Source organism: Rhododendron vialii, chromosome 6a (genome assembly GCF_030253575.1).
Source record: "Rhododendron vialii isolate Sample 1 chromosome 6a, ASM3025357v1".
Lineage (NCBI taxonomy): Eukaryota > Viridiplantae > Streptophyta > Magnoliopsida > Ericales > Ericaceae > Rhododendron > Rhododendron vialii.
This window is the reverse complement of record NC_080562.1, coordinates 33,339,385-33,350,638: the sequence shown is the minus strand read 5'-3', so window position 1 is coordinate 33,350,638 and position 11,254 is coordinate 33,339,385. Positions and strand designations below refer to the sequence as shown.

Below are 11,254 nucleotides of genomic sequence, written 5' to 3'. Positions count from 1 at the left end.
TTTTCGTGTTTTTCGATCTTGTTGCACTTTCATAGGGTACCCTAGAATTTTAGGCACTTTCATAGGGTACCCTAAGGTTTTAGGCACTTTTATAGGATTTTAGGGTTCATTTTCCTATTATAGGGTTTTAGCGGTTTAGGCACTTTCATAGGGTACCCTAGGGTTTTAGGCACTTTCATATATAAGGTATCCTAAAATTTTAGGCACTTTCATATGGTACCCCAGGGTTTTAGGCACTTTTATAGGGTTTTAGGGTTCATTTTCCTATTATAGGGTTTTAGCGGTTTAGGCACTTTCATAGGGTACCTTAGGGTTTTAGGCACTTTCATATATAGGGTACCCGAAGATTTTAGGCACTTTCATAGGGTACCCTAGGGTTTTAGGCACTTTCAATACCGGTCAACCTTGGTCAACGCTGGTCAACGCCAATCAACGCCGGTCAATGTCAGTCAACGCCGGTCAACTTTGGTCAACGCCGGTCAACCTTGGTCAACTCCGGTCAACTTTGGACGGGGTTATTTGTAAATCTTGGACAAAATGTCCTTTAAACTTTAGAGGAAAATATTTTTATCCTTATCATTGCAAAAACCCTTATAGTATGTCCTCCTACTCAATTTACCCTATATTCTACTACTACTATTTTTTTTACACTCCCAATCCCTCACTCCACTGTATTATTACGCTTGACTTGCTATTCAATATTAGTCCCCCACCTACCATCCACCATAAAGTCCTTACAAATATTAAATTATGTTGTGCTATATATAGTCATTATTATACCACGGCATGAGTCACCCAAAGGTTCTACAACTAAATTCCCAAGTACTTATTCCCACCAGTACGCTTCACTAGATCTCTCACAATATCACACTCTCCACCAAAACAGTACTGTAGTACTAGATCCACTATGGGATCACTCCGCGGTCAAGACCTTCAAAAACCTTTGCTCCAATCAGAAGAAACGCCACCGCCACAGCCACCGACTTTGTTATCAGATCAATCATCAGATGATCACAGAGAGGTGAGTGATGAGCTTGAGACGGTATTGTCAAACACAGACTTGCCGTTTTGTCAACGGGTTCGGCCGGCAATTTGTATAGAGCTGAAGCTCCTATGGCAACTAGCTGCCCCTGCCGTGTTCGTTTACATGGTGAACTACGTCATGTCCATGTCTACCCGGATTTTCTCCGGCCACCTGGGGAACCTTGAGCTCGCTGCCGCCTCCCTCGGTAACAGCGGCATCCAATCCTTTGCTTATGGTCTCATGGTATATCTGCATTTCTCTCTTTCTCACATTCATACGTGAGAATTGGAATTAAAAACCAATTAACAGTAGGTGTAGTAGTTTCTAGATTTTATTAATCAAGTTTAGATGATTCAGATGAGCGATATGAGATAAAATCTAGTAAAACACAAATGTGCAGATTCCACCCAAAATATGTGCTGATAAGAAAGGGCCGGTGATGTGCTTGTGCGCCGAATAATCTTTCGTTTGAAACCGTGATATATTTTGTTGAAGTTTGTGAGTCCTGCTACGAGCAAGGACAATCCGCAGGGACAAACGCATTTGGCCTCATTTGGATCCCGAAAAAATCTAAAAAAATATTCATAAATTTTTGAATATTCTTTTATGGGGCACTGTAAAAAATCAGCTCCAGTGAATATCGGTAAGTATTACTTTTGGATAAGTAGGGGCGAATTGACAGTTTTGCCCCTATTTATCCAAAAGTAATACTTACTGATATCTACTAGAGCTGATTTTTTACAGGGCCCCATAAAATAATATTCAAAAATTTATAGATATTTTTTTTAGATTTTTTCGGAATCCAAATGGGGCCAAACGCTTTTGTCCCTACGGATTGTCTCTGCTCTTAGTTTTTTTGTTTGTTGAATACTCCATATGACATACTAATGGGTCCCAAAGGGCACAGACCCACTTGTGGATCTAAATTCATAAAATGTCTTGGGTTTTTTTTTTTGAGAGATTAGATGTTACTAGTCGTTTAGTTTGCCGATGTTAATTCATCAACTTGAACCCAAAAAGTATTGCTAGTATATACCAAAAATGGTTCTATATATATACGATTGAGCCGACTGCCTTGAACTTATTCCTGTTTTTTTAAACCTAAGAAGGCATATGAAAACAAAATAAATTTATGAATCACTTCAATTAAAGTAGTTGCAAAATTCGCCAAACCTTAAATCTATAAAAATTAGTTTAAGATCCACTATAGATGTTTGGACCAATGTCTAGTCCGCTAACATTTTCTACATGGGATTTGGGTCCATTATTTGGTAGTAATTTTTAAAGTATGAGGTCCACTCTTCATTTGTAATAGGACAAAAATACTCTTAGGTAAAATTTTCCTGCCACATCATCAAGTTCGCCGGAATTGGGTTGATGCCGAGAAGTTGGCCGGAAAAGTCACCGACATCGGAGGTCCACCGGGAAAGTCGCCGTCGCCGGCCATAGTGACCGGAAATGGGGAAGAAGATATTGACTGACAAAAATGTTGACCAATGAATGTGTTGACTATGTAATACAAATAATTAAATGAAGTTTTACAGATTTGGACATATATCTTACCCGTTGATCTTATTGGCCTAACACAGAGTCTAGATTTTCATATATAATCATATTTGTTTGTATTATTGGCATGATATGAAGAATAGATCTGTACAGATATCATTACTGTTGATGTTATTCGCATAATACAGAGTCAAGATTTTTAAAGATGTCTGTGTTGTTGGCAAAATATAGAGAACAGATTTGGACAAATAGCATTATCCGATATTATTGGCACAAGACAGAGTCCAGATTGTAATTGATAACCATATGTCCGTATTATCACGATTTATTTTATTTTATTTATCAAATTGGCAATATTACCGGTCAACATATTATTCTCAATTGGTTAAACATCTTCTTTTCCACCAGTCACCATCTTCGGTGCCGACGACTTTTTCGGTCAATTTTTCGGCTCCAACCAATTTTCCCATAAATCAACATCATATATCTTCATTTCCCGAAATTGTTTTGTCACCGGAATTTCTTTCCAACGTAACATTTTTTGTTTCTATTTTTCGAGTTTCATAAGGTTATGCTTTATTTGCTATCAACAGTTAGGAATGGGAAGTGCAGTGGAAACCCTATGCGGACAAGCATATGGAATTAAGAAGTACCAAATGTTAGGCATTTATCTCCAGAGATCAACCATTCTCCTTACTATAACCGGGTTCCTTATCGCTTTAATCTACGTATTTTCCAAGCCCATTCTCATATTACTTGGCCAATCAACAGAGATCGCATCGATGGCGGCTATCTTCGTCTACGGTCTAATCCCTCAGATATTCGCCTACGCCATGAATTTTCCGATACAAAAATTCCTGCAGGCTCAAAGCATTGTCAACCCAAGTGCCTACATTGCAGCAGCAACATTGGTTATGCATTTGGTTCTGAGTTGGGTTGTGGTCTTCAAACTTGGGCTTGGGCTTTTGGGTGCGGCCCTGGTGTTGAGTTTTTCTTGGTGGGTAGTTGTGATAGCCCAGTTTATGTATATTGTGTTGAGTGAAAAGTGTAAGTACACTTGGGCTGGGTTTAGTGTACAGGCTTTTTCAGGCTTGCCCGGTTTCTTTAAGCTATCGGTTGCTTCGGCTGTAATGCTGTGCTTGGAGACTTGGTACTACCAGGTTATGGTGCTGATTGCTGGGCTGCTAGAAAATCCGGAATTGGCTTTGGATTCTCTATCTATCTGGTGAGTTTGGGCCTTTTTCTTGCTTTTTGTGTAAATTATTCGAGACTAATTCTGATAATTGCTTGAGTTTCAAGTTTTGTTTCAATCAAAGTTTTATTGTTTTGTGGTTGTCAATTGCAGTATGACAATTTCGGGATTCGTGATCATGATCTCGTTCGGATTCAATGCTGCAGCAAGGTTAGCCTAGTTTTCTTTCACTACACGGTTATGCTATTGATAGTCCACTGTGTTGTCAATAAGACAAGAAGAATACAGAAAGACACAGTTTTTGATACACATTTCAAGGGCACTTTAACTCGCAAAAAACTGTGTTTTTCTGCCCTATCGATAGCCCATTAGGATGTTATTAGCATTTTTCTTTTCTATATATGAATCTTTTATCTTCACAAGTGTACCTCTATTTTGGCTCGCCTAAGATGCTTTTTCTTGCATGTTATACGCCAAAACTTTATCTTTTGTTGTTACACACAATGTGTAACGATTTTGTTTGATGAACTATATGATTGACCAGTGTGAGAGTAAGCAACGAGCTAGGAGCAGGGCATCCGAAGTCAGCTGCATTTTCTGTAGTCGTTGTCAGCATAGTCTCTTTCATTACCTCTGTGGTGTTGGCAACTATTGTATTAGTGTTTAGGGATGTTATAAGCTATGCTTTCACGGAGGGTGAAGCTGTGGCCAATGCTGTCTCGGACCTTTGCCCGCTTCTCGCCATTACCCTCCTCCTCAATGGTATTCAACCTGTTTTGTCCGGTGAGCTTCTATAAATTTTCTTTTCCGAATCAGTCATCCAATCTCAATTATGATCTATGTATAAAATAAGGGTAGACCTATGGTACACACCCCTTAATATATGTGTATCGTACACACCCTCTATATATTCCATTGGATTTGAGTTAATCTAATCTTAACTGTTTAATTTTTTAATTAAAAAAAAAAGCAACTTGTCTAACCAGTCATCACTTATTCTATTGTTGACTCTCTCTCTCTCTCTCTCTCTCTCTCTCTCTCTCTCTCTCTCTCTCTCTCTCTCTCTTTAATGTGCTTTCAAATGCGGTCCAATATCAATTTGGGTGGACTAGAAATTGGTGTTTTTAAGAATATATTTTTTACTTTCTAAACTATTAAATTTAAAATTATGAAAACAATAAAATAATTTAAAACTAATTTAATAAACCAATAAAGTTAGACTGTTTGATATGATCAATTTTTTATTCCTATTTGATCAACATGACATTATTAAATTTTAATGTCTTTTTGATATGTACTTGTCAATATCCGATAATCTTTGATTTTAGTAATAATGTTGAATATCGTAAGATTTGATATTCTAATGGTTTAGATCGATCATCCTAACAAAAAAATAAAAAATAAAACTTAAGTTAAAATTGGTTATACTTTTGACAGTCATACTCAACTTATTTCACCTGAAAGGTCGAATCCAAATCTTTATCTTGAGACAGTTGAATAATTAATTTTTAGTGAACTCTCATTTATCCATGAAAAATTGGAGGGATTTTGATTTTTTGGATTAAATTTTTTAGAGAGAGAATTTGATTTGGAGAAATATTTTGAGAGGAAATTGCAATTGTATTAAAATTTTTGGGTATAGTAATTACTTTTTGTAGAATTTCTTGGATGAAAATTTTGAGTGAGAATTTCATTTTTAGTTTAAATTTTTGAGGTACTATATAGGAAACAAATTAAAATTTCAAAAAAATAATATGGATGGAATTGAAAATTAAGATAATATAGCAGAAATTTTTAAATTTTTAAAAAATAATGTGGCAAAAATTAAAAATAATTTTAGTTTAAATTTCATACAACACATTGTGCTAAGGTAACGACAATGCACGGTATTGTTACTGAATTTGTGGTTTTTTAGACATGTATTTTGCTTGGGTATAATTATTATTGATTGTGGTACGACATATTTTGGTCTTATTACCGAATATTTTAATCGATTTCCTTTGGTACGACATGTTGTGGTAAGAAAAAGGTCAATTTATGGTATTGTCATAACAATTGTGGTTGTTATATAATTTGTGGTATTTACATAAGTTTTCTTTTGATATGACACATTGTGGTAAGAAAATGACAATTTTAGGTATTTTCATAACAATTGTGGTTATTTTATAAAATTTGTGGAATTTTACAAATATTTTTGGCTTGGGTATAATAATTGTTGATTTTGGTATGACATATTTTGATTTTGTTACGGAATATCATAAGAGTCAAAGAATTTTTGGTACGACTCATTGTGATAAGATAATGCCAATTTATGGTGTTGTTATAACATTTGTGGGTAGCATTATTTAATTTTTGATATTATACGCATATATTTGGTTGGGGTACAAGTATTATGAATTCTGATACGAATAATTATAGTTACATAATAACAATATTTTTTAACTATGGGTAACTTGCTAATGACCTGTTTAACAGGTAAATTTTAAAGTACAAGTCATAACTAACATCATAAATATGCATTAGAAAATCAAAAATCGGCATAATAAAAATCACAGATTGTCATAATTTAAACATACGGTATACCCTGTGTACCATAGTTTTCTCCATAAAATAAACTTCAATTTCCTAACAAATATGGAGCTCACTGCCTTGACTTAGTACTGAACGGTTTGACTCATGGAGTTTACATCTCATTTTGTTTATGCCAATTAACCACAAATTTAGAGTCTTTCTGACTAGATGAATTTAAACCAGAGCGTAGAAAATGAACAATCAAATCATCAAATCGAATATGAATATGAGCACCCACTGGGCCAACCATTCATTTCTCTCTGTTTTCTCTTTTATCTAGTTTTGTCTCTATTGCTCACCTAATTCTTGTTGTCCCTGTATGTTTCTGATTAATTAAGATATGTTAACATGGAGCTGTTAATTTTTTTAAAATTGATGTCATATATGTGAACTACGCACATGTAAAGGTGTGGCTGTTGGGTGTGGATGGCAAGCTTTTGTTGCTTACGTCAACGTCGGATGCTATTACATGGTTGGAGTCCCATTGGGTGTTTTACTTGGTTTTTACTTCAAATTGGAGGCTAAGGTAAGCAACAAAATTAGAACCTCACCGTACATTTGTACTATTTTATATGTGATGAATGGCAAGAAACTTGTTGTACTAATTATTTATGGGGTGTGCAGGGCATATGGACAGGGATGATAGGTGGAACAGTAATGCAAACTTTCATTTTAATATGGGTCACCTTTCGAACAAATTGGATAAAAGAGGTAATTCTCGAGTCATTTTTTATTCCAAAGATTTAGTTAAATAATACTGTAGAGTCTTATATGATTTATTGTATGCTTGGGGATAGTACATGAGATTTGCACCTATATATGTGATATATTTAGATTAGGATGAGGTACAGGTTTTTCGAGCATTACTTTTGGCTGTCGGAGAGAAAAGGTTAGATTATCAAAAGACAAGCTACTTCTAGGGCTATATTCAGCAAGGTGATATAGAATAGTATCCACGGATTTAAATATCGACCGCTGCGTTGCGGTTGTACGGTTTATTGATAACGATACACCCTGCTATATCAGTGGTACAAAATATTCACACCCGTGTTGGCCGATTCCCGATATGTAACGCTTTGTATTCGATTTTTTTGTCCTCTTCAAGACCGCTACAGCTGCTTTAGGTTCCCTGGTGCCCTACATAATGTTAAAAAAAAATTCACAAACGTTATGTCTGATTCCTGTTGTGTATGTAAATGTTTGGGTGGTGGGTGGACTACATGAAATATCCCTCAAATAGTAAGCTTCTGTAACGCCCCGATTTTCAAAATAAAAATCGGACGCATTAAATATAATTTTCTGAAAGTTTACTAAATTAAAGTTCAAAAATCCAAAACGGATAGTTCAACATAAGAATCATTTATTACAAACCAATGTGGAAATACTAAAAATAGTTTTTGTGGTAATGAAATAGTCAAAATAACAGAGCTGACTTCTAAGCTTGATACGGATCCCAAGTGTACTCTGGCTCGTCTCCCACCTCTGGATTCTCTTATGTATAGAACTGTTTGCCTTCAGGGTCTTGTGTCTCTTCCTGGTTTTCTGCAAAATCTGGCACGGTTGCCAGGCAATCCGTACCTGAGTGATAGAGTTCACCCCGTAGTATAATCCAATCCAACTACCCTTTTTACTTTACAGCTAGCAAGTAACAAGATAATAATGATGCGAAGAAGTAAACTGAGATTTCTCAATTAAACCGGTTTATTACTATCTATTAACCCTATGTGAAATCTAAGATCTCATCCGCGAGATCTCATCCGCTAGAAAATCCCCTCATTGTTTGTCCTGCACACGGGGTCCTAAATGAATTCACCTAAGTTATGTACCTCGCATGAATTCATTTAAGACCGTAACAGGGGGCACGATTACCCTTTGGAACGTTCCATAGCGTACCATACGTTAGGGTCACCACCATACTTAAGCCACTAACTATGACCGTGTCATGGGACAGTCCCCCTTGTTGGCCTTGCCAGGCACGATTACCCTTTGGAACTTCCCATGGCATACCATATGTTAGGGTCACCACAATAACATCACTGGGCTCCGCAGGTCACCCTTAGCCATGGCTAAATCAAATTCACAATCTCACAACTTCAACACTTTACCATTTTCCATTAACCTAGCATCGTCTAGATGAACTCTATTCGTATACCGCCCCATGTCTCTAGGGTCCAATCTAGCATTCAAATCAAGTATTAGAGCAATATACAATTAATCAAAATAGTAATTAAAATAATAACAAGCAATGCAATCTTATAACTTTTATGAATGGGCCGTTGCCTTTAGTCTTGTATGTCCAAGAAGTTAATAAATATGCAAGAAACTTTTATCTAATTATTAATAAAAATAAAAATACTAATAATAATAGTAAATAATAATAATTTGGTCAAAAGCTATTAAGCCTAGGCTTATACAAATTTTACTTAGGAAAATGATAGATTAATAACCATGATAAATACAAAAATGGACAACAATACTAGAATAAGTAGCATGGCCCTAAAAGGAGTTTTACGGTCCTACGCAATATGTTCGAGTATCAAAAAGTGGGTCTAGAGGGTCGCGAGATTATTTTAAAAAAATAAAGATATTAATAAAGATTTCTGAAAGTAAAATAATTATATAATAAATAATCTAATAAATAAAATATGTAGAGGTCAGCAAGATTTTGTCTAGGGAATAAGAAGAGTCTAAAAATAACTATACGGGCATTAATATCATAGTTTATAAGGTCGCGAGGTAATTTTTGATTGGAAACAATAAAAATAGTTAATAAAAATATAAAATTAACAAGATATCATCTTTGAGAGGCGAGTAATTTAGGAAAAATAGTTTGGGTATCAAAAATCGGGTTCGGAAGGTCGCAAAGTTATTTTGATTATATTGAAAACTTTGAAGATAACTAAATAAATAATTTAATAATTTGATAATTAAATAAAAAAAACTATGATATTAACAAGGTACGATCTTTGAGGTATGAGAAGTCTAGGAAAAATAGTTCGGGTGTCAAAAATTGAGTTCGGAAGGTCGCAAAATTGTTTCGAATATATTTTAATAAAAATCGAACGAAGTTGGCGTCTGGGGCTCTTGGCCGCAAGGTTGGACCAGTCAACCTTGCGGTGGAGCAGCTCACTGCAAGCTCGCGACTGGTTCTTGCGGTTCTAAGGTTGCGGCCGCAAGGTCGATGGCAGATTCGAATTTTTTTTGTTTTGGCTCAGTTTTCGATGCATGGGTCCATTTGGGGTATATGGCTAAGTATAAGAATAATAAATATACTTAGAAAAGTGGTTGGAATGGATTATAATACCTCGGGTTGGTAGAATTGGATCAAAAATCGAAATTTTGAATTTGGAGAAGGTGACTTCGGGTTTGGTCGAGGGGGGACCTTGGGGCCGAATTGGATGATGTTTAGGAATGCTTGGAGTTGTAGGAAGTGATTGGAACGGGGGAATTGGCCGGGTTTTGGTTGAACGTAGCTATAAAATCCACTTTTCTCACTCTAACTTTCTCTCTCTAAAACTCCATGGATTGGAGCTTGATTTTCTTCTGTTTTTCTCTTCTATTCGGACTGGTGGAGTGTGTGGAGTATTGTGATGTGCCCGTGGGTCAAGGGAGTGAGGTTTTAGAGGTGAATTTTGGGAGGAGAAGGATAAGATGGAATTAAAGAAGTTGAGTTCATAGAACTTAAAAGGGACGAATTGTGACTGTTTTTGGGGCCAGAGGAGTGGCATGAATTGGATAGGGGTGAATTGAATTCGGATTTGCTTGGTGAGGAAGGAATTTTTTTGTTTTGGGCAATGGGGGATGAATTTTGATTTTCTTGGAGGGGAAGAATTTGGGGGAGTTATGGCTGTGGAGAGAGAGAGAGAGAGAGAGAGAGAGAGAGAGAGAGAGAGAGAGCTAAGGGAGGGAGAGAGACTGTAGGAGAGTGAGGTGAGGGAGGTGGAGTGGTGTTTGCATGAAATGAAAAAAAAGATTGCATGCATTGTATATAAATGCATGCATAATTGTATTAATAATAAAAAATATATCATGAAAATAATTCTATTCTTATTAATAAAGCTATTAATAATATTATTAATGAAAAAAAAAAGGGGTTGTTACAGCTTCACATGTTATTTGAATAGTGCCACGACAAAACAATTCACACTAAGACTACCAGTATTCTTCAACCGTGCTACTACTTGTCCGAATTCTTTCGTTAAAATTTTAAGTTTCTCAAACAGGAAATATATTTGGAAGGACAAGAATTTTATTGTTAGTAAAAGTCCATCAATTTGTTGCTAATTTAGTGTCGTATTATTTGAAAAGAGCATGAATGATAATACTCCACATGAATAATAACTAGTTTTGGGTGAAAATCGGAAATCAATTGCAGGTGGAAGAAGCCATGAAGAGGTTGGATAAGTGGGACGACAAGAAGGAACCGGTTTTGGTGAATTAAAAGACACATTTCTCATTGATCAACGCTTTCCTTGGATTTCACGATTGGGCAACTAGCTTAATAAGTTAACAGTTTAAAAGGAAAAAAAGAGAGAAAATATACTATTTCATTTCGGTGTTGCATTTTTTCTAGGCTTATCAATTGATTCGTTAGAAAAAAAGTATGTTAGGTGTGTGAGGTTATTGTTTGATGTACAAGAAACCAGAATAATTAAGGCAATGTAAATTCTCGTTGAGCGTCTTCGGTTGTTATTGTGATGTATGTGGCTTAAGTACTTGGTTAGTCATTTTTCAATTTCGTTTGACGAAATGCTTGTTAATCTGACACTGGTATTGATGACTAAAATATGAGAGAGAGAGAGAGAGAGAGAGGGGGGGGGGGGGGGGGGGGGGGGGGGGGGTTTGTTTGATAAGGGTACTCGCATCCGGTTAGGGGATGGGATGTCCAGTTCCTTCTGGTTTGATAATTGGACAGGTGAGGGTACTCTCAGATCCAAAATCTTTGGGCCTCTTACTCGCGA

The 11,254-nt window shown here is 36.0% G+C and overlaps 1 protein-coding gene across 1 annotated transcript; it reads left to right on the top strand.

The window, feature by feature from the left end:
* The first annotated feature begins 738 nt into the window (after positions 1-738).
* On the top strand, positions 739-10,985 carry LOC131330664 (protein DETOXIFICATION 40-like). Its single transcript, XM_058364328.1, has 7 exons — positions 739-1,267; positions 3,124-3,755; positions 3,876-3,932; positions 4,267-4,505; positions 6,701-6,819; positions 6,918-7,004; positions 10,669-10,985. The coding sequence occupies exons 1-7, from the start codon at positions 908-910 to the stop codon at positions 10,732-10,734; spliced, it is 1,560 nt and encodes a 519-aa protein (XP_058220311.1). The 5' UTR covers positions 739-907; the 3' UTR covers positions 10,735-10,985.
* The last annotated feature ends 269 nt before the right edge of the window (positions 10,986-11,254 follow it).

Coding starts and splice junctions, on each gene's coding strand:
- LOC131330664 (XM_058364328.1), top strand. CDS start 908: ATGGGATCACTCCGCGGTCAAGACCTTCAAAAACCTTTGCTCCAATCA. Junction 6,820..6,917: donor ACTTCAAATTGGAGGCTAAG/GTAAGCAACAAA, acceptor TGGGGTGTGCAG/GGCATATGGACAGGGATGAT. Junction 7,005..10,668: donor GAACAAATTGGATAAAAGAG/GTAATTCTCGAG, acceptor AATCAATTGCAG/GTGGAAGAAGCCATGAAGAG.